This window comes from Pelecanus crispus, chromosome 5, assembly GCF_030463565.1.
Source record: "Pelecanus crispus isolate bPelCri1 chromosome 5, bPelCri1.pri, whole genome shotgun sequence".
Taxonomy (NCBI): Eukaryota; Metazoa; Chordata; class Aves; order Pelecaniformes; family Pelecanidae; genus Pelecanus; species Pelecanus crispus.
Window position 1 is genome coordinate 60,915,516 of NC_134647.1, and position 24,023 is coordinate 60,939,538.

General features: G+C 40.3%; 1 protein-coding gene across 1 annotated transcript in view; it reads left to right on the plus strand.

Moving 5' to 3' along the window:
• Nucleotides 1-24,023, plus strand: part of NEGR1 (neuronal growth regulator 1) — a 301,725-nt gene that overhangs the window by 119,903 nt on the left and 157,799 nt on the right. Inside the window, exon 2 of the mRNA XM_075710468.1 lies at nucleotides 23,374-23,606. Within this exon, the coding sequence (XP_075566583.1) occupies nucleotides 23,374-23,606 (233 nt within the window). The remainder of the gene's footprint in view (nucleotides 1-23,373; nucleotides 23,607-24,023) is intronic.

Below are 24,023 nucleotides of genomic sequence, written 5' to 3' on the forward strand. Positions count from 1 at the left end.
TAGCAGCAATGACGGAACTGGAGTCAACTGGGTTGGGAGAACAGATAGAGAAGTGCTGTGAATAGGTTGTAGAAGGGCTGGATTTTTTTTTAGTTGTTGCTCTCAATGAGAAAGAACACTTTTTGGTCAAAAACATTACTATCAGAAATATTGCTATCAGAAATATTACTATTATAAATACTTTAGGTGTTTGCAGCTGCCTCCCTGTCTGCCTTGTTGGTGAGGCATTCAGCCACTGCACTGCAGTGTGTAGGCAAAAGCATGTCCCAGAGCCCGTTGTCAGTCCTGCTGGCACCACAGTCATGCAGGCGCGGTGGCTGATAATTGTGGGATAAAGTATTCTCCAGCTGTAGCGATTTTAATCTCTGCTGCTCCTGATACTCTCGCAGCAGAGCAATATGTTTCTATTATTTTTTGCACTAGCCACCTCCGCAACCATGCTAGGGATTCCCCAAACTTCTGTGGCAGGTATTCCCAGGTGCACGCACATGGGCTGATACTGCTCAGCCTTTTAGACAGAGGCCGACACTTATCAGACGGATGTGGAAATGTAACTCTCCATATAACTACAGCTTGCTTTTTCCCTTCTGCTCCTACTTGTCTCTCTAGCTTATCTGCTGCTTCTTTCTTTTGAACATAGCCAGCATCACAGACTAAATCTTTCATTCCTCTTTTCCCCTGGGGCTTACTACCTACATCCTATTTTAAGATCTATTTTCATCTCACTCTAGCAATTAACATGCAATATTGCAATAAGTCTGAGCAGCAAAATTATTGGGTCATTTCACTGAAATGTCCATTATAGATAAATATGCAATCAGGCATCTGTGGCAGTGCACGAAGTCAGTGCTCCATTATCCTCCAGTACATGGATAGCCATAAAAACTTTTATACACACTAACAGAATTTGTATTAAAAATACTGGAAATAATTAAGTCAAATTCTTCCCTGTATATAAACACAGGGCTTTCACTGGAGTTAATTTGAGCTGAGTATGTGTAACAGTTAAAAGCTAGGTCATTATTTTTTACAATGGTCTGCAAATATGTAATTTATTTGCAATTATGTACGTAAATTCTCCACCTTCTAGTAACAAAAACAACAAAGGCCAAACATGTTAAAAACTGTAAGGATCCAATTCTCCACTCTTTTTGTAAGTGAAGCCATCCTTTTAACTTGATAATGTAAATCTTCATAATCAGGCCCATCGATTTTATTCCCACAGTATGTGTAAATTTATTGTCAGCATGTGTCAGCATCCCATCAACACTTACACTTCACTCCCATCCAACATGTGCAGTGATTTGGAGTGGTTGTCACTTGGATAGGTAAAGCAGGAGGACATGAAGTGAGGTTTAATCCTCTCCTGCATGGTCCCTGGGCAGGACCGAGCCTCCCCGTGCCTACCGCCAGCTGGGCAGGACCGCAACCAGTCTTCCCTCCTTCTGCATATGTGTCCAGCTCAAACACTGGAACACAGCTGCTCCTGCAGTTTGATTATCCTGTCAAAATAATATCATAGTTTCCCTGAAACACAGTTCTGCTACTCTGCATTTCATGTTTTGGGTCTCTTCCTCTTATTCATCAATTTTCCTACAAGCTCCTCCCTGTAACTGAACCAGGGGTTTTGGGGAAATGGGGCTGACTTACATTTTTGCCTGGAGAAGTCAAGCAAGCTCTGAAATTTGCAGGATAACAGTCTCTTTTGATTAATCAGATTTTATATAACATTTATTACTATACATACAGAAAAAAACCCCTTTATTGCAGGTACCTCTATATCATCACAGTGAAATTAATAAAGATTTTCATCTCTGAAAAACACCTGTTGTCTAGCAGAGCACCATCCTAAAAATGTATATAGCTAAATGAAAATAACTTATGTATACAATAGTAACGGGTGGGTTTGGTCCATTTTCTTGATGTTTTCTTATCCTTTTAGGCAAAAAATGTACAGTATTCAGGATATGACTACCCATAGCTTCAGTCCCATACAAGTTTGAAGATAACTGTGACAGCTTATAAGTTACCATCTTAGACAGCAGTGGCAGGTTAGCTCTGGGAGTTTGGAGCTCAGCACAGGCAAATTTACCCTGCTTCAGACAAAGGATGATTTTCGCCAGGGGGCTGTGCAGTGCTGTACCCAGCACAGCTGCCATCCCAGTTTAAAGATCCCTCGGGTGCCCCAACGCTCTGTGGCACTGGGGCAGCAAGGTCGGCCTCTCCCCACTCACTTTTCTGCTCACACATTCTTTCTTAATAAGCCAGTAAATTTCAGTTAATTATCTCTCCTATGTTATAAATCAGGCTAAATTGTTGATGTTTGCCTAGTTGTCTTAAAAAAGAAACTGTATTTTAAAATTTTGTGATGAAGATGTGACTTTAAGTTATGGAAAAGAGGTTAATGTCTGTGTGTTCTTTATGGAAATGTTTTTTATTCTGGAGTTGCAGATATTGCTTATGAGAGACAAGCTGATTAATCTCAGTTGTATGTGGCTCTCAAAGATTAATAGCCTCATTCTGATTCATGCTACTTATGGTGCAGCTCAAATATTTGGGTTTTTTTAAATACTGAAAAGATGTAGAGCAAATGTCTTCCAACCATCCCAGCTCACCTCCTAGATTGACTATATTCCACATGTTCTCGGAATAGTTGCTTAAAAACATTTATTGATTTCTAGTGCACTCAGCAACAACACTAATAGCACTAAGAGTGCATAGGTAGATAAGTTATCGCCTGTAGGATCTGTCTTTTTCCCTTGCTTTCTAAATGCCATTGCTAGAGTAAGGTCTTTGACCCTAGTTCTTATATAAAAATATGTTTGCTTATAATATATTGCTTTTAATAAGTTGCTTATAATAGGATAAAGTCTTTGTTCCTACTCAGTACTTGTTGAAGCAAAATCGTTAGCTGATGCGAGTCTCCTAGAGGACAAGCTGTGATGTGGGAATAATGTTGGTGCTTCTCCCACATGCATGTGTACCTGAGGACAACAGTTCCTCAATGGCTCTGTGTCCAATTATTTGTGTGCTATTTGCAAGCAGCTGCTGCGTTAATGAAACCAACAAAAAAAAGGAAACTCAGAAATCTAAAAATGGCTCAAGGTGGGCAAGCAGCTGAAACCTCTCTAAGATCTCTGCCAAGCAACATTTAAAGTATTTGTCTGGGAGGGAGTAGGAAAGGTGGATTAGCAATCACAGGAAATGTAGTTGTTTTTAATGGAGTCACTCTGCAAATGTCATGGTGAGGTTCCACCTGTAGTTTCAATTATTTCTGCTCAAAACATGGTCAGGTTTGGGTTTGTTTGTTTGCTTGCTTGATTTCTTCTCTTTCCCAGCACTCTGAATTCAGGTTACCTCTGAGAGTCAAGCTGAATTCTTTCCAGTTACATTTAATAAAAAAAAAAGTAGCTGTTTTTCATGCTCTGCAGGGCTATAACCCACTGGCGTTCAGCAAACATTTCTGTTCGTGCTCCAGGTGTAACAGAGCTGTGCTTGCTGACTGACTCTTGCCTGGCTCAGGGAATTGGAGAAGGAAACACATTTTTGCCATTAATTTAAATAAACACTGATAAATAGATGTGTTTGCCTGTGTGGGATGAATTATTAAGCAAGATAATGTTGCTACACAGTTCTTTTCAGAGCAGTATTCCCTTTTCTCATCTGAAATGTTCAAACCCAGCAAGAACAGACCAGGCTAGGGGGGTTTAGAGGATAGCAGGCTTTGCAGACATGAAATCCTGATAACAAACTGCCTTGCCTTCCCTTCCACTCTGACCTGACTTTGCTGCCTGCTCCCTTGTGGACCGTAAAACCCGAGTCCACTCAGCATGCTGCTGAGCTACCCAGGGCTGTGTTTTGGATGAAGCACAGCGTTAATCTCTGCTTGGATCAGATTGGGGAAAGAGTGAGTGATGCTGGTGCTGGGGAGGGATGGGCCAGCTGCACAGCGTAGTCTGGGGGGCAGCTCATTTATCCCATCAGTTACTTCTTGTGGTGGTGTTCAGTAACTACCTTTCCATCATCCACAATGTATTACCCTTTAATGTTTGTGCTTTGGCTGTAATTGATTTTAACCTTAATTTAAACACCTTTCTGAAGAGACATATGCATCATAAATGTTTCTGTATAATGATTATATAGTGATGGATATACAGAACATATAGTGACATAGTTACCAAATTAGTTATCATTTTATATATACATACATATACATAATGATATGGTTGTACAAACTCGATAAGTCATATAGTGATTGTACAGCAGATTTTTTTTTGGTTTTCTGCATAACACCATATTGATTGGAGTGGAGAAGGGTAGGAAACAGGAGGTGCAATTATTCAGTAACGAATCTAATTAATAAGTGGATTTTCCTGTGCAATCCAAGCACCTCCCAATATTGGTGAACGCAAATGCTCACATCACCTGTGAGGAACCAGCTATGCCTCCTCTACGCAAGGAAAAGGGGGAGTGCAGAGGGCTGCCCCCCAGCAGGACCAAGCTGACCACAACCTTTCAGCCCTCCTCATCTCTCCAGCACATTCAGCATTTTCTTCGTTGGTCCCAAATACCCTTCACCGGGAAACAGGCTAGACTTGCATGGGTGGAACATATGCCCAATGTGATTGTAAATACTTTTAATACTATTCCTTTAGTTGTTGTTTATAAAACAAATGTGTACTAATCCATTCTCTGGCCAACAATTATTTTACTTGTCAAAACTGCATAATAAGACATCACTTAATCTAAAAACTTATGGAGAAAAGTTTGCAGCTATTCTATCTAAATATGAATTTTAATGTGCACTGTATGTTTTCCATTGTGATTACCTCACCTGTTAATACAGTCAGCATCTTAATATACCTCATACAGAGGTTATCAATAATTGATTCATTTCATAAAAGTCTGTTTGTTCTGATGTGAAATTGTTAAATTTCAAAATATGTGATTCTTTCTTCCCACCTCTTTTACAAGTAAAATGAACAGGCAACATATTTTGAACATGAATAAGAAGGCTGGATATTTTTTTCAAAGGGAAAACATAAAGAGAAAAGAAAAAAAGGAAGTCCTGCTAGTTGTTACTATTAGAAAGCTTGTTTGTAGGTGATGTGCTAAAGGAAACTACTCCAGAACAGTTCCTTGTTACGCACAGGTTATGCAAATGTTGTCAGGCTATGTCATACTTTGCCTTAGAGCAGTCGTGCAAGCTAAAGTCATCTCTGAAGAGATTCAAATGGCACAAATGGATTTCCTGGTAATTATAAAAGTTGTTGCATATAGGTAGTCAGTGAATGTTTGTTTGGATAGGTTGCTCATGCTGCTTCTGTGTGCACTATCATGTATTTCTTCAGAAAACAACCTATGCTGAGAAATGCCATTTTTCTGCACCCAATAAAGGGTACATTTAATCTTTTTTAAATTAAATGAAAACTGAAACTTCTCGTCTCTGCTCCCTTTCCTATGAAAGGTTGGACCAGTTGATCTTTCAAGGTCCCTTCCAACCTGGGCTGTTCTGTGGTTCTATGAAATGACTTACAGCGTCACTATTTAAACTGGTTCATGTCTAAGTTGTAAGACAGGCATCAACCCAAGGACCTGATTCTGTACATAGGTGTCAGGCAGTGTAGTGTTCAGATGATTCATTTGGCTCTCCCTGTTGGCAAGGTTGTAGATCTGGGGTGAAATCCTGTCCTTGCTGAAGTCAGCTGGAGCCTAGGAAGACAGGAAGAAAGATTGCATCTTTTTTTTTTTCCCTTCCAGCAGAAAAATAATGCAAGTCTGTTTTTTCCACGTGCAGGAACTCCAGATGGTGTCAATGTGGTACTGCCCGCTCTAGTCTTTGTTGGGGTTTTGCTTTAGAGCAGTCCAGGTGAACAACTGCATATTTAAAACAATTGTCATTCACATCTGCTACAATCATTTGCTATAAATTGCATTGCCATTTCGAAGACAGGATTTGAATACAGTCAGTGCAACGTAATTATTTACTGTGTGTACCAGCTACACGAATCTGACAGAGCAGGTCTATGGAGTATCCAGACATAGACAAGTCAGGTTTTGTGCTGCTTTCCTCAAAGCTAGTTGAATGTGAGGTAGTTTCAACTTGATTCTTTTTATGTTATAAATAAGAATCCACAGCAATAATTAGGAGCAGACAAAAACTTGGCTATGTGCTCATTCAGTGGATATGCTCTAGGACTGGCTCCTTAATATAGTGGAAGATAGTGGGAGATTTTGCAGAAAAATCAGCGTGTCAGAATCAATAGCTGTGATTATCCCGCAGTAACTACGCTTAATGGTCGTGGGCCATGTTCTTCAGACTGGATTACAGAAGCAAGCGTGTGAGTGTCTGCTGCGAGAAGATAAAGAGCACCAGTTGAGTGGAGATGGCGGTTTTGCTAAGTAATTGACTTCCTTGGCTGCCTTCTGTAAAAAGCTGAATTCCTCTGGTAAAATTTCTTTTCACAATGAGTGAGTCAAGTGGAAATGCAGCATGAGAAATGAGAATAGGCTTCTAAGGCGCTCAAAAGAATGTTCATCCTATTAGCAGTACGGGGATAAAAAATAACAAGTCTAGGCACAACATTTGAAGATGTATAATATATTTAAGGCATCTTCTCAGATTTATAATAACTCATTCGTATCTTAAACTCGGTCTGGTTTAAAAAGACACCCATAAGCCAGTTCTTATTGTCTTATTTTATTTGTGATAGTGGAAAACTTCACATGCTGTTAGTCTTGCTTTGCTGTCCATGTTGGTTAGGTATGGCATCCTGCATGGACATATGGGAACATATCTGTCTCAGTCTCAGCCCAAAGATGCAGAAAATGCTGCTTTTATTGAGATAATTAAAACACACAGTATTGTTCTTACATTTTGCACCACTAAATTAAGCATAGGAAGAAACTGTTTCAGATTATACATGGTTTTCTTCTATAAAAACTAGAAAACTAAGCACCACATGAACCAAGAACTCAGTCAGGTTTATTATCTTCCAGTCATTTCAAAGCTTTTTTGCTGTAATTTGCCATTCTAAAAGCAAATACTTTATCTGAATCTTTTCCATTATCTTGCATGGCAAGGTTTATTTAAATCTTAAATGTGAGCAATATGGAAGGGATTGGCTCCAGATATGAATTAGTGAAATTCTTTGGAATGCCACTAGTAAAGTATGTCCTTTATCTGCCTTTTCCTCGCTTCACCATTGGTACTAGTGCATAAGCAGAGAGACCAGGACCACCAAGAGGGATCTGTCAAATGCAGGATGCCTTGGAGTGGTTATCTAAAATTATTCCATTAGATGCTATTACAAAATACTTGACACATCAATGCATTGCATAAGATGCGAAGGTTTCCACCACATGGCAGTGCATAGTACAGCTGAGGGCCACTGTGGAGCAACCCCTTTGCATTTCACTGGAGATGTGCAGATTTTGATCCTGGAAAGCTCTGGTGAGGACTGGGTGGATTTTACAGTCCATTCAAGCAAAAAACACAGCCCAGCATCAGCAGAAGTGTTTCCTGAGCTATGAGTTCTTTTCCCAAGGTATAGCTCGTTTTCTTGCTACACCAGCACCATATAAGTGGTGTGAGAAAAAGTTATTCCATGGGAAGGTTGGGGTCAGCCTCCCATGACCCCTCTCAGGTGGGGTGTCACTGCGATGGTGGGGTGGCCAGGAGCGGCTGCACCACGCCGAGATCTCCGTCTCCCCCCTGGGAGATGCTTAATAATATTATTAATAATCTATTATTAGTGGTACTATGGAGAAAGCAGCTGTGAGGTTCATCCAAAAATCTGGCTATTGCTGGCAACTGCAACCTAAGACATCTGTGCACCAAGTTTGTGTATTTACATGAACTAGCACAGCTCCATCTATAACCTTTTTTTCCTCTGTTAAATAAAGAGGTCATTCTTATTTCTCCTGAAAGATTCATTATAGTGAAGGACTGCAGCACAATTTACCTTTTTTTTTTTAATTTATTACTAATATTCCAAACAGTAGTAAATCAGCAAACTAATGTTCTAGGAGATAAGCACAGATGAAATCATGTATCAGCCCTAGTAGAAGTCATATGAATTGAGTTATTTAGTTTTTAGTTTGGGTGGAAAATTCTATTTCATGAAAGCCTTTGAGATTTTTAAATTCTATTTTCATTCTGCAGAGGGTTGAAGATAACTTCCGCAATATTTTCACAAAAATGGAATTGTTGAAATGGCCTTGTCTGCCAGCTGCACTTTCCTAAATGTATTATATACTGACCTGAAGCGTGGTACACCTCTGTGTAATCTCTCTTCTGCCTGACAAAGAGCAAAGATCTCAGTCATAGATCATTCTGAGTTTGGAATAAGTACTAAACCTGGGTCTAAGCTAATGTCAGAAACTTCAGAGAAATAGGAGGCATCTCTTGCTCTGCTTTTTGGCTTATTTTCATCGTGATGAAGAAAGCAACAGTGGCTGGGCACACAAAGCACACTGTCAGGCTGCAGAGAAATTGCTGCGAGGAAATGTGTTATTTGTAAAAATGCCAAAATACATTACAGAATGTCAGAATATTTTAATTTGGATTTTTTTTTAATAAGTTTTAACATATTTCCTTCATTTAAGAAAGCAAGGGAGTACTCAAGTTCTTCCAAACCCAAAATACTAACCCATTGCACCGATTTACTGACCTAGGCAGCGTATGAGTTAGCAGCCCAAGGACCAAAGGGGAATAACACTGACATCAAAATGTGCAAAACCCTCTGTGGCATTGGCAGGGCAGGGGTTCAGAGGCAGCCACTCAGTGACCCCCAGGACACAACTGCCCCAGGGATAGAGGGGGTGGCCAGTGGGCACACAGGGTGCAGAGCATGCTGCAGCTTGGCCCTGAACCCTGCTCAGCTGCAGATCGGCTGATAAGTAATTGTTTTGTGCTCTCAAGTAGCATAAATGTTTTTGTTTGATTTTTGCTTGGTTTCTGCTTGGTTTTTTTACATGCATTTACTTTCTCTGAAATGTTAACCATTACTCCTGTCTTTAGTGTGCAAAGAAAAGCAAATCAAAATAAAAACAAGTTATATGTATGGAGCTCTAAGCAGTAGCTGCACTGGCAGAAATATTTGAGATGGTGCTCATGAAATACCTCTCCACAGGGAACAGGAGGCTGGACCCAGTTGGCCTCTACTGCAACCAATGAAAAAGCTCATTCACACCAGCAAGTGCAGGTTTGATCTTCCTCCATCTGTGTCTTCATCCTCAGTGTTTACTGGTTTGTGATGGGTGGCTGTGGGAGGAGGCAAGCCCCCAGAAACAGGGCTTGTGGAGCTCCCCTCAGTGCCACCAGTGCTACCTTCACTCCTCTGCCATCAGTCCTCCTGTCCTGGAGAGGAGGGAGAAGCCCCAAAGGGATGTTGCTATTTTTTGTTGTCAGATAAAAGCATTTTCTGATGGTGAGTGTTGGAGAAGAAGAAGGGATTCAAAATTACATTTTGAATGGGGTTTTGTCGGGTTTTGCAATGAATACTGTGTAGCCCTTCCCCAGTGCTGCACAGGGCAGGTTCACTGCAGGGCTGTACGGTCTCTGCCAGATTTGGACCCTGCTGTGCTGCCAGCTCTCACCGCTGCAAGGGTTAATCTTAACCAGTGACACAGAAAGAGCTCTTTAATCTGGGCAGCACCTTATTTATACTGTAAAGGAGCACTGTTGCTTTTAATTATATTGTGTGTGTGTATTGATTTTCCATGAGAAATGATGCAAAAGTTTGTTTTTCTGTTAAGGATACTCCAACAGTGCACCTTTCGCAAGTGGTGGCAAAACAGTATGTGGATACCCATGGATACAGATGTTTGGGTGGGACTTTTGTTTCCTTTGTTTTGCTTTGTTTTGTTTTCACCAGGCTTTAAAATGTTTTTGTGTAAGAGGCTGGTTAAACTGCAGGCTAATAACTTATTTGTCTTGGTTAGACACGCAGGTACCTCTGTGGCTGGTTATTTATTTATAAATCTGCCTTCTCTGCTATAAAAAGATTTGTAATACCCCAATAATAAATGCATTCATCACGACATCTTCTGTAATCACTACAGTTCCTGAGCTGCTATTTGGCACTCATTAGCTGAAACTCCCATTCACCTATAATTTATGAGAAGCATACAATTATGTGTTATCACTACTTCAAGTGATTACTACACTGTATGTTTTTAAGATAATGGCATGAAACACTCCATGATGAATTACACCTCTCTAGGTAGCTTTGCTTCTGTCATTAACTCTATTATTTTACTTAAATCAACCTGGAGAGAATTGCGTTGTAGGGTTGGTATTACCTTCTCAGAGAAGAGTCCCAGCTCAATACTGATCCAATAAAGGATATGACACAGCATACCATTATCTCCTGCCTTGTATGTCCTAACTACTCATAGTGTAGATGTTATTATATGGAAATCCTAAAATCCAACTTGTTTTCACTTGGAAAGAATGTTTTTTCATGTTGCCTTGTTAGTGAAAAAAGCCTATCCAGGAAGAACATGTGAAATATAGAACTTGAATATTAAGAAATCCCTGGAGCCTGGGCAGCTGCAGCCTGTGTCACAGGTCTGCCTGGAGAAGGGAGAGGTGAAGTTATCATAGCTCTGCTGTGGAGCAGGAGCACCCACGCCTCTGCTTGTAGACATCTTTTTCTTACTATGTTTGATGCATTTTATACTTAACAGCTGAGCAGGTAGAGAGGACCTCACTGTTGCATTGAGTCTGCAGGCAAACATCAGAAAATTTCCCAACGTTAGGAGGCAATGCAGTAGTTAGCAGGTTGTACTGCATGGTCCCACTGGCCAACCCGGCAGCAGAAGGGAGACTGCAGTATCAGGAGAAACAGCTGAGGCAGCCAAGGAAGCCAGGAAAGCCTCCTCGCGAGCAGAAGGGGATCTCCCACCCCTTGTCAAGCTGCTGATAATGCGGTCTCTGGGCAGCGTGACATGGAGATTCACCCAACAGAACACAGATCTAGAGGTTTTTCCTACATTTTTCTTTTATCACGTATTGTAAATGACTGGTAAATAGCATTTGCCTTTTGTCCCTATCCCACCTGCTTTTTGGTTTAGTTTTTTAAAACATTACAGAGGCAAGTGTGGAAATAAAAGCAGAGCGAGTTTATATCAAGGAAGTCCATGCACGTGGGAGCCTGTGTTTCCTTGCCTGGCCACATACCTATCTCCTGGGAACCTCCCATGGGTCCACCTGCCCACCCCAGGTCCTTCTCCTGAGCTGGGAGCTCAAACTCAGGTAGATATTTGCATTTGGTGTGGTGATTCTCCAGTTTTCTCCTAGACAAAGCTGGTAGGGGCTGCTTTCTGCTCCCCAGGTGCAGGTGATGTCCACTGCCCACAAGCCTGTCTCACTCTTTCCTGTAATGTGCTGCAGCTGGTGTGAGCCCCGCATCGCCGTGATGCTGTATTCATTATCAAATTATGGCATTTATGTGGATGGTGAGTATAACAGCCATCCAACACTCATTATTTTATCCTGAGTGCACGTTACTGTAATAGTCTCCCGTTGTAAGCCCTCATTTTTTTGTCAGAGCTTATTATGTCAGTGAAGAAACATTAGTTTCATTTTAGCATTGAAAATAAAGACTAATGTAACTGTTCTGAAACTGAAATAAATGCAGTTAATTAGTATCATGGCTGTTTTAATTCAGTTATATATTTCTGGATGCTAAAATCCTTCAATAACATGCTGTGATATTGAAAATTTGGAAAGTAACATGGTATGTTCACGGACCTGATGTTTTCTCATTCTCTAGGCACGATCCTTTGCCTTGCCATAGTCTCAGAGCTTATGTTGCTTTTCATTCCATTAATTTGTGTTTCAGTGTCATGTGGCAAAAAAGCAGGGGGAAAAATTGCCATCTGAGTTATCTTTCACCATCAGAAGAAACAGCTGACTTACCTATTCCTATAAAATAAGCATGATTGTCTCTCAAATTTTCAAAGACCCCTCTCCCTTAAGAAAATTGAAAAAAAAATAAAGACAAAACCATGCAGTGAATTGTTACCTTACTTTTCTGCATTGGCAATTTCTTCTTCATAATTTCTGGAAGTCAGTGTTTCTATATAATAAATTTTTAGAAATTAATAAATATCAAATGCAGAAGCCAGCCCCTTTTTAATATTTCAAATAATATGATTAAGCTGGGAGTTACTCGCTGAAAATGAAACCAAGACTATCAGAACCAATAATATTGTGTGGTATTGTTTCTGAGCCTTCAAAAGGAAAACATTATGTGCTTCCATGAAATAATAATAACATTATTTTTAATAACTAATAATTCTTAGCTTTACATTATCCTGTTTTGTTCATTTTAACATGAAAATATATCTGTGAAAAGGGTGGGAATATTTTTGTATTACTAAAAGCCATAAATGAATATAGTGCAGTTGTAATACTAACAGTTTCTTTGTCCTTGCCATGGAAAAAAACCCACTTCTTTGTAGCAGGAGAGAAATACACATTATGGTCATGGCTGGTGTTTATGATGAATGTTAGAGTCCAGGAAACCCCTGTGAAAGTGGTCTTTCACCTGGCTTGGATGGATTGGCAGGTATTGAGGTTGAAACCCATACAGATTAAAATTCAAATAACATCAGCTGTAGGGCAAATTACATTTAAAATCCTGTAGAAGTAGAAGAGTAAACACCTTTGCTATTAATTACTAATGTTCTACTGATTTTCGATTTAAAATATTTCAGATTTAGAGATTCATCTGTGTTTTATCTGCAGACAGATTTCCTAGAATATCTTAAAGCATCTCAAGGCTGATGAGTTTATAAAATCAAGAAGCTGGAGAGGTGTAATGAAGAAGATATATTCTGCTTTCTCTCCCAGTTGTTTTGTCTCGCTTTCTCTCTCTGCCTTGTCTTTTGTTTCATCCACAGGCTGCCAGGTGCCTGGCAATTTTGTCATGGCCATGTCATAGAGCAGAAAATCTGATGAGTTCTCATGGTTAATAAACTATACGTCGATTCTCTGGGGTGGTGGAAGTGGCATAGGAGCAGAGCAGGGAGGTTAATTATGCTAATTACTCATGAAAATTCAGGTAGCACGTATCCCGATTTATTTCAGGCAGTTTGCCAGATAAAAAGCTCATACTGTTATCTGCTCCTTTTGGAAAAGTCCACGGGTCAGCAAATATTTGAAGAATTATCTTGCTTTCTCCCTAAGTTTGCAGATCTCCAGTTCTGAGCTGCTATTTTAGAAAGCAATGTAATGGACTGCTGAGAATTGCAGAAAATAGAGGGTGGTAGGTTTGGAAGAACATCTTTATTTACAGGAGGTTATTATGAATAAATGTATTGATACGGTGCTAAATGAATTGTTTGACTGCAAACAGTGGGTAAAATGTCTCAGGCGTGTCTAGTCTGGTCAGCTTGGAAGGGGAGGAGATGCTACGACATTGTTAGCTCCTTTGCTCTCAGTGCAACAGATTAGTCTGTTATTTGCCTGAAGATCCCTTGGAGCAGAGGCTGGGGGGGGGGGGCAAGGCAAGGCTGGAGACTTGGTCATCCCCCCGCACTGTGCTGGTAAGAGCAAGGAAGGTTTTTCTGGAGGGATCCTCCCTGGGTGGCTTTCCCCTGCCGGAAAAGCTGCAGAGGGACAGGTCTCCTGTGGCATCTCCTTCCTGATGCTTGGAGGGAGCTGGCTTTGGAGACTCTCCATCCTCTACAGGGGAGACACGCTGCATCTTTTGAACCTGAAGAAAAAAATTGCTCTAAGAAAGGATTTGGTGTCAACTATGGTTTATGGTGTTTAAAAAGTAGGACACACACAGAGCAAAGATCAAAGGAGTAAGGCTCATTTGTGCATGTTAACACCTCAGTGCATAATCGGAGCTCCTTCCTCCACTGACATGAAAAGACAAAGAACAATAGAGATGCTGGGACTTGTTGGTTGTGGAGAAGGAAAACTGATACCAGGGTGAGAGGAAGCCAAAAGGGTTTGGCAGCCAAGCAGATGAAGGGGTGGTGGGAGCAGAAGCTGCGGTCGACATGGTGGTGTGGTGGGGCCAAGGCACGTGCAGAGAGGAGACAGGATGCTGGGGGGTGGGTTTATACGGAAACAAAGCAGAGTTTGCAGTGTTTGCAGGACCTACATTAAATGCTGCAAAGTTCACTAATGTTTGCTGTCAACTGGTGGCTGCATAGAGAGAAAGAAACTGAAATCTATATTTGATCCATTAGCACCACTTTTCTTTAATCCTGACTTGTCTGGTGCCATTTCAGAAAAGCAGCACACAAGAATTCACAGTGGGTTTGGTATTTGCTGTGAGCAGGAGAGGGCAGGTTGCTCAGCACCTGGGGGTGAGTTGGTGCTGGAAAGGTGCATGTTCATATAAAGAAACCTCATCACATTTCAACTGAGTGCTGCTGTCATTCTTTAAGCAGAAAGCATTTTTAAAGGTAGATATAAGGACTTGGACATACAATGGAGATGCCAAGCAAAGCAAACCCAGTTATTTTATTTTAAGCCTCTTTTGGCTGCTGTGAGGCAGAGTTTGCGGTTCTGATTTTAAACTCTGTTTTGAAACAACTGCTTGTCTCCCCTCTTTTGCATAACTCCCGTTTATCAGACTTTCCAGAAACCGTCTGTGCAGATATCTGTCCCATTCATGAAAGAACAGTCTCCCTCTGCAGGATAATTTAACATTTGCATGTTTCATAAATAAATAGTATTGGTTCTTGGGGAGGGGGAAGAAGTCTTCCTAAGATTAAGATTTTTAAACTCTGTTAGGTCTTTCTTGTTATTAATATCCTGTATGTCTTGCTTCCTGGGTGCAATTCCTCTGTAATAGTTAGTGCTTGCTACACTTTAGAGATAATTTAGCTCCAGCGGTTGCAGCTGAACACTGTCCAAGTCTTCTCCCCATGTGACCTCCCAGTCCTTGTGTTGACTTTTCCAGGCCAGGCAGTGGGTAGTGCAGGTTAATTCCCTAAGAAAATGGTGAAATTGGGGCTGCTGCATCTTTACACTCCGGACACACTGAGCTTGTGCCGGTGCATGTGCTGTTGGGGGCAGTTGGGGGCGGATCTTGAGCTTTGGGCATGGAGGCAGCCAGGGTTTGGCATGCACCAGCCCAGTCGCCAACCATTGATGCATCAATTGCCTCATGGTCTGAGACTGCTCTGTAAATAAAATTTTTAAAAAAGCTGTGATGATAATGAGCAGCTGCACAGTTTTTTAAGCAGAATTCCATGCTGTGAGCTATAGTGGACATGAGAAAACTGGTTTTGATCACAAAAGTAAAAGGGTCACCTATAATTGCACCTGAGTTATTTTTATTGTTCAGAGAAGTTTCCTTGGTGTAACAAACTTAAGATGTTATTCATAAGAATACATGGAGAATGCAGAGAAGACATTCATCAGATCATCAGTAACAGGACTTTGCAAAAGTTCTTAGCAGGTTTCTGGTCTGATTTTCTGGTTCTGGAGCTTGGATGTATCATTTTATGTTCTGAGCTTCTGGGTGTTTTTCTAGGCTGAACCCCGACCCTCATGTTTCTCTCTCCCCTTGCTGCTTAGCTCAAAGCCAATCTTCTTTAAAGCAGAAAAATTTTAACACTGTTTTTTGCAAAGGTTTTCTATGTTCTGAGGAGAGTGGCTATAACTCAATGCCAAAACCAATTTCACTGGAAAAAAAGATGCTGTAGTAAGCAATAACAACTCTGTTGAGTGCTTCACATCTGCTTTGGTGAACAGTCACCCACTACAGGGTGATGGAAAGGGGATGCTGTCATCTCTTGTGGGTGTTACAGCCAGCTCCTCCAGCACCCAAAACATAAGTTATGTAAAACCATAAAAATTTTCAAGTCAAATTCTTCTATGTTTTCAGGGAAAAGAAAGGATTCCAGGACTTTCTGTAAATGAGATGGAACTTTTAACCTGAACTGCAACAGGATTACTGGTTTTAGAGACACAGCCTACACAGAAATGAGTCATGTTCTGACCTAGAATATGCGTCTTACCATTTAGGGGATGTATTTTATGGAGGAAGCGTCTCACAGTATGTCACTTGGTGTCTCCTCTAAGTCAGAGATGTGCTTTTAATGGCTCTGCAGCTGGGCAGTGCAATAGCCTCCGGGTGACATTTCCCAGCCAGCCAGCTTTCCCGTGGCTCCTTGTGCTCACCTCCCACCGTCCCACCTGAGGAGGCAGCAGAGCAGAAACAGATGAGGTGGGAGCACTAAAGGGAGGCCCATGTGGCTGAATGGGTGTATTTAAAGGGTTGCATGGGGTTGAATGTACCTACAGAATTATAAGACAGTTTTTAGCTTACTTATCCTTTTAGCTTTGCAATTTGGGTCAAGTAAGTAGTTGCACAAGGAGTGAGGTTAATGGTAGCTTTTGGTCCTACTTGAATGAAGATTTTTTTCATTTTAAGCACTGCCCAAGTGCTATCCAGATGTAACCCCAGAGAGCGTAGTGAAGGCTGTTTGGAGATAAGCGTATGTCAAACATTCATGTGATATATGGAACATGGGAAAGCTTTGTGTGCAATCCCATGCAGTTTGTTTCAAGGGCAGTGAGATGGGAGCTCCAACCCTGGCTGCACTACGAAGGCCCTTGTAAAAAGAGACCATTTGCAGTTTTAATTAAGCAACTGTGAAGAACTGTTTGTTACAAAGATTAATAGGTCTGTGTTTTAATTATGGGGAAATAATAGACTAGAGAGCTAGGAAAGTGGGAGGTATCAAAAAGAGGGGATTAAAAACTTTAAGGAGGCTGGGTAAGACTATATTTTTCTGTACTTACAGAAATTACAGCAGATCATTCCCATTAATAATGATCAGAAAAATAATAAAATACTTTTAGCCGTATATGACTGCTAACAAAATCTAATTTTTATGCTTGTTAAGTAGAGAATTTCTGATTACAATCATCAGTTAAAAAATGAATTGTTCTTTTTTCCAATCTTCCAAGTTTTAAAATAGAAGAATTATCTTCTGACATCATCTATAGTTTAATCAATACTTTTCCAAGCAATGTAAAGGTAGAAAGAGCAAAAGTCACTTTTATGTAATGATTGTTATGCTTTCTTTAATTGTGCTCCACTGTTATTATTAACTTCTAAAAGTAATTGGTCCTATGCATAGATTTTAAAAATTGCATTGCAGAAAATGCTACCATGATGCACAAGAAGTTTAAAAATAAACAAAATTTAAGGAAAGAGAGGAAAGGGAGAAGAGAGGGAAGGACGCTAGTATCTGCAGTTTCTACTGGTTGTCATCTTTTCAATAAATTATTTCCCATACATTACTGTGAGAAATGTTTTATTGTAAGACTTTATTAAACATCAGCATACTTTGGCTTGAATGGTCCACCAGTGATCGGCAGTGATCAACCACAGCTCCCGCAGCCCTGGTGTTGACCTCTGGCAGGAGCAACTGTGCACCTTCATTAATATGATCCCACAGGAATTTGTGTGTGCTGATCTAGAAGTGTGCATTGATCTGGTGTCATTATTCAATGTATTTATGGCACTTAAAACTGGGAGGAGTTGAAAAGAGTTGGGCTCTTAGCTTGAGGCTCACACTCATCCTGAGGGAACTGCAGTGGAAGGCTGCCAGCTTTTCATAGGTTCGCATGAAATCAAAACTCTGCTCAAACTCACTTCTCAGGCTTGCTGAAAACTTGTGTTTAAGTTCTCTGAAATGTTTGGAAGACTTAATGGGAAAATTGTTCCAGAATGCAAACACAGATTTTAAGGTTTTAGTAAAACTTAGCGTGGCAACTCCTGTTTTAGGATTTATAGCGTATTTTGTTCAACTAGACTGCTGCAGTCTTAAGGAAATAGAGGTTTTCACAGAGGACTTTGGTTAGCATTGTCCTGTGCACAGGCACCCTAGGCGCAGAGCGTGGGTGTTGTACTGCCCAGCTGAGCTGCACCCCAGCACATGCATGGCAAGGGGCAGCCAGGGCACGCAGACCCATTCAGCTGAGTTCCTGATAGTTCTCATTGGTTTCCTTTGTGAGATCTTGTCTCTTCATAGCTGCCTTTCCTCCCCTCACTCACGATATGCCTGGGCTGTCACTGAGTGTGCCCCGATCCCTGCCGGTGCAGTGGCGTGGGGAGGAGGATGGATGGGAAGAGGGTGCATGTGCGGTGAGGCAATTCATCTTCTTGTAGGAACTGAATGGTTGCAGGGTTTCAGTCAAAAGAGCCAATGTGTTTCCAGATATGTTCATGTTTGTGCAATGAAAATAATAGTTATCACTTATTATCTGCAGCTTAAAAAATGTTAAAATACCGTTCTTAGTTAAAATGACAAAGTGCATCCAGAGATCAAGTATGCGAGAAATACAGCTGTAGGGAGAAATGCAGAGGTCGTGTGCAAGGTCAGTTGTGGTATTGCAGTCTGAGTTCATGTGCACTGGTTGGATCCCATGGGCTTGCTTGAGGTTGTTGGTGGTGGTGTTCTCATTGTTTATTCTTTGCAAATCTTCATCCATACAAAATTGGTTGGTTTTGTCACACAAAACATACATGGAAAAACTGCTCTTTCATAGAAAATTGTGAAGGGGAGGGGGAGGGAGGAAAACCAAGCCTTAATTTAAAGGGGAAAAAGTCCTTATTTGTCCTTATGTCTGATCTTCTGCAATAACTACAGTGCAGAATCATTGCCTCCGATGGCCAGGAACACACATGGGTGTGTAGTCCAGGTTGCCTGCAAAATACTTCTAAGCAATAACTGCATTTTCAGAAATGAGAAGTGATTTGCAAACAGAAAGGGATTACATTTGTTAGATTAGAAAACATTTCTGAGATGAATCATTTGATTGCTTCTTCCATGGAGTAAATATGCACTTTATCCATTGCATCTAGCGTGCATAGTGGGAAAATACAACATGTTGGCTGTTATTTAATTTGAAATCTATCCTGTGCAAAATATTTCAGCCAAATTCTGCAACATTTTCAAATCAGTTCACTCGCACAGTGTTAGGCAACTTGCATGGCTTTTGAATAAATGTAGAGAAAAGACTGCTTTGGGGTATTGAAGGAGCTTGTCTGAGGTAAAATAGTTAACCTGTTTTCAAAGAACCTTATTTGGAATACCATTTTTAGTTTGAAGCCAATGTTATTCCACAAAACAACATGCTTAGTCAGGGTCTGAACAAAAAATGGAAATGTTTTCTGCTAGTTACATTTTTAGAAATACCTTTTGTGACTTTGTTTTCATCAAACTTGAAAATCTCCCTGAACAAGTACAAATCTGTTCCATTTTCAGTCCTTGGTTTTCATGTTTTATATGACAGTTGTATACTGCATACTTTTTGTTAATTAGTGGGGTATAAAAGAAAGTTGATTTTAGCGGGTTTTCATCTCTATCATGATACCCATGCACCTAGAAATCAATAAAGCAAAATTTCTTATTTGTTTTAGAAAGTTACTTTGACAAAATATCTTTGTATATCAAGTAAAACAGCAAGACATCTCATGTTCCTTTCTGCAATGCTGTAACTTGCCTTTTCTCAGCAGGAAAATCTTGATATCAAAAAGGCTGTGTTTATATGAGAAGTTTTTGGGAACCTTTGGGGCTTTCAGAGCAGGCACTGTGTGGAGGCTGTGAGAATGCTTTGGAGCTGCCGTGATGGCAGCCCCAAGCACTGCCATTCTCAGCGTGGTTTTCAGGTGGTTCACTTTGCAACTGATGAGAATTCCACATTTGTCTTTAATTAACAACCAAAAATTTCAACTTTTATTATCTTTTTTTTTTTTAAGCAAAGCTAATTTTTTCCTTACAAGCTGCACAGAGAGCAGAGAATTTGTAAGGCGAGGCTGGTTTTGTGTGGTGGGGTAGGAGGAGGTTGGTTTTCTCTCTTGGTGGAAGAAGCCGTAGTGCTAACACTTTCTTGCATGTTTATGGATGTGTGCATGTGTATAAACAACAAGGCAGTTAATTAAAATGGCAAATGGTCACTGAAACTACAGGCTACCTTTAAAAATACTCTTTTATAACTGACTGTATCCAGCTGCTGCAGAAATACCAGTAGAAAAGAAACACATTGTAGAAAAACATCAGTGAATCTGAGGTTTCTCTGCTTCTCCCCAGTCTTCTGTTCATTAGAATCAGTTTGAAAATATTCATAAGACTTTGAAAGCAGCTCCTTGCCTTCTCCAAATGGGACCAGACCCTACAAAACTCCTCCTGCAGAGATTCACAGATGTCTGTTGCGCTCTCCATCCTCAAAGTGATACTTCCCCGTAGACATCCCATGCTCTGCTATATAAACTGTGATGTTTTATCCCGTATCGTACGCAGCTTCTCTCAGAACCCTTTCAGATTTCATGTTGAGATCATTAATTAAATGAATGAAAAGTTATTTTCATGATCCATTTCTGAAGAACTTCAGTCTGATGCTTCTAGTTTCTTATTCCTAAAGGCAATGTCATTTTCCCCTTAAATAATACCACCATATGCTTAAGCTATGAAATCACCATTTTCTCCCACCTAACAGTTTCCATAGTTGCGCTATTTTAATGTTTTATCAAAGAGATGAGATCTATTGCACTCTTCTCTTCTGTTGGATTTCCTTCATAAAAAACCTCTTTATCAAATAAAAACGTCCCATTAGTCTGTTGCACTTTGTATTACCTTTCCTCAACTTTTAAAGTTGTTTTAAAGCCTTAAATTCTATTGTGGGCATGGTGGTTAGCCTAAAATTTGCCTGATTCACTCTCCTCATTTCCTTAAATGTAGATAATACATTTATGATTTCCCAGTCACACAGCGTCACTTTCAGATTGTTTTAAAAAACCCAACATGCTTCTCGATTTGCAGTTTCATGCTCTCAAATGTGACTCCGTTACAGTTTTTCTCTGCCCTTGTCTCTGTTAGCTGCTCTGCCTTTTCCTGCATGCTGGATGTCACCCTCTTTATGGAAAATTGGAGTATAGTGCTTATTTAGTTTTTGAGCCATAGTTAAATATCCTTAACCTCACTGCAGCCAGACTGTCTTTTTCATCAGCTCATAGAAATAAAGATCTTTCTTCATGCTCTCTCTGTCCTTTTATCCCCTCACTTCCCAGCCACCAAAAGGGATTCTCCTTGCTGGCTGTTCCTCCTGGACACCCTTCTCTCAGCCCTATTCTCCCATGCTATTTACCCAAGATATCACTGTTTTCTTTTGCTCAGGTCTCATCTCCTGTCTCCAGTCCTCCTCTTTTTATGACAAACGTTTTCTTGTCTATGGCAAGGTGGCAGTTAAAGTATCTCCAGTGTTTGTATTTTCCTTGTATTCTCATACTTCACACAGTCCTGTGCTCTGCTGGTGTTTCCTGGGTTTTTTTCCCATCATTATGTTTTCTTTCCTCACTTGTTGCTCTTTCATGTGTTTTCCTGGCTGCTCACAGAAATCATTGTTCTGACTGAATTTCAAGAGAGCATCCCTAAGGCTGCCTTGGCCAGGCATTGCTTGCACTGCCAAACACTGCAAAGTACAATATAGACCACATCATCCAAGCATCAGTTGACCACACAGTCAAAATGCCCATGGGACTGAGGAGTGGTATTTAGTGTCCTTTCTCTCTCCTGCTCTCCTACTTGTCCCCAGTGTCACTCCCCTCTTTCCAGAAGACAGAAAAGTTTGATGGCTACTCCAAAGCTGCCAGTTGCCTTAAAAATTAGAGCATCTCCTGGGACTATTTTTATCCTACCAGCCTGTGTGTCACTGTGTCACTGCTCCTGTAGCTCTACCAGCAACATGGGCTCCTCAGCTCTGGTACAGCTTTGCATCCTCTGGCATCACTTCATTCCCCCTGGCCACCGCTCTGGCCATCTGAGGTTCAGGAGCACTGCACTCTCACACCAGTGCCAGCTCGCCTCTGCAGGGATCCTGCCCCAGCAAACTTCTGCTTTCCTTCTTATTTACTTAATTGTGCTAGGAAGTCCTGTCAACATTATTCACCAACTTACTGCTTTTTCCACAAAGTTTTAGTAATTGCATTTGATGCCGTGCTATTCTTAGGACTTGTCAGTGACATTTAATAGTATCCTTTGTAGTGCAGTTCTCTTGATCCCAGTGTGCAATTGAGCAACTTAAGAGGGAAAGCTATTTTAGAGAGAAATTATAAATGTTTCCTAATATGCAACACCAAATATTGACAACAGCAGCATATTGCAGTGCCTAATTAGCTTAGTAGAAGGTTATACTTCTGTTATGCCTGGGTGGCTTTTTTTTTGGTTGCATATCTACAGAAAAGATTTTCAATTAACATTGACCTTTAAGACTCCGACTGATTTTTGGATCTACAGATGGTGAAAGGGACTACAAATTAGATTTTGCAATATACCTTGTTCTTTATATTTCTCAACTGATTAGTTTCAGACAGTTTGCAGTACCTACACTGGTGTGTTCAGCTCGCAATTCCCTTGCAATCTCTGGTGCCATGTTCCAACCCCCAAAATATTGTGTAGAAATGCTGTCAAACTCTTCAGATACACGTGTTTTCATTCTCCAGCTGCACTTTTTACTCATTAAAAAAAAAAAAGTCTTTATGGTGGCATATTTTTGAACTAAAATTTAGAAGGAAAGGAAAGGAATCTGTCTGGGGTACCTCTGTTCCTGATTGTAGGGATGTTGTTATTCACTGATCTCTGATTAAGGTGACTATTATAAGCTGAAGAGCACTATTTTTAGTTATTGTTCTAATAATAGTTGTAAAAAAAGTTAAAGTATAGCATAATAAACAAATCACATTTGTTTGAGTCACTACCATACCAAAGATGTTTTAAAAAATATTTAGCAGAACTATGCTTTATATTTCATTGTTGTTGTCAGCAGGGAAATCCATGCTAATTGAATGTATGTTTGCTTTAAACAAGATGTCTTGAATATGATTAGCAATGACAAATCTAATAACTTTTTGAAAAGAAAAAAACATTGTTTTGGATTCTAAGATGTCATTATTGTTGGTGGTGGAAAAAGTCTCTTGGTTCCTTAATTAAGCAAGCAGAAGTTTATTGTGTCTTAGGAAAAGAACAATTTTGCACTGGTACACATGCCTACTCCTGATCCTTATGGGCTGAAACTGGAGCAGAAAGGGCTGCTCTGGTGAAGTCATTGAGTCCAGCTCAGAAATAACTGAGACTTTCTACCTACTGCTCCACTGAACACTCACAGCAGGAAAATCAGAAAGGAAGAACATAGAAGAAAAATATATTTATGTTTATTTTGTGTTTGTAAGATAGGCTTTAGGTTTTATGGTGATTTGTGAATTAACAGATGACTCATGTTTTGAGGTTCAACTCTAATATAGCTGTATTCAGTCTAAAAATCAATAGCAAGCTAATGGTATTTAAAAGCTCCTACATTTTCATACACGGTTTCACGTTTTTTCCCAGGTGTTACTTGGAAGATGGAGCTTCAAAAGGTGCCTGGCTGAATCGGTCAAGTATTATTTTTGCTGGAAGTGACAAGTGGTCAGTAGATCCTCGAGTTTCAATTGCAACAGCAAACAGAAGAGAATATAGCCTGCAGATACAGGATGTAGACGTGACAGATGACGGTCCATACACTTGTTCTGTGCAAACTCAACACATTCCTAGAACGATGCAGGTGCACTTAACTGTACAAGGTATGTGTTTAAATCAATTGCATATCATTATCGGAGACGTACTAGAAAAAACTAGTTTATAGATGGGAAATGTCAGCTAAGCACATTTTAAAGCTTTTCTTTCTTTCCTTCTTTCCTTCTTTCCTTCTTTCCTTCTTTCCTTCTTTCCTTCTTTCCTTCTTTCCTTCTTTCCTTCTTTCCTTCTTTCCTTCTTTCCTTCTTTCCTTCTTTCCTTCTTTCCTTCTTTCCTTCTTTCCTTCTTTCCTTCTTTCCTTCTTTCCTTCTTTCCTTCTTTCTTTCCTTCTTTCCTTCTTTCTTTCCTTCTTTCCTTCTTTCTTTCCTTCTTTCCTTCTTTCCTTCTTTCCTTTCTTCTTTCCTTCTTTCTCTCTTGCATGCATGTAGCCATAGACTTATGTACCATTGGCTCTGGGCCCCTGC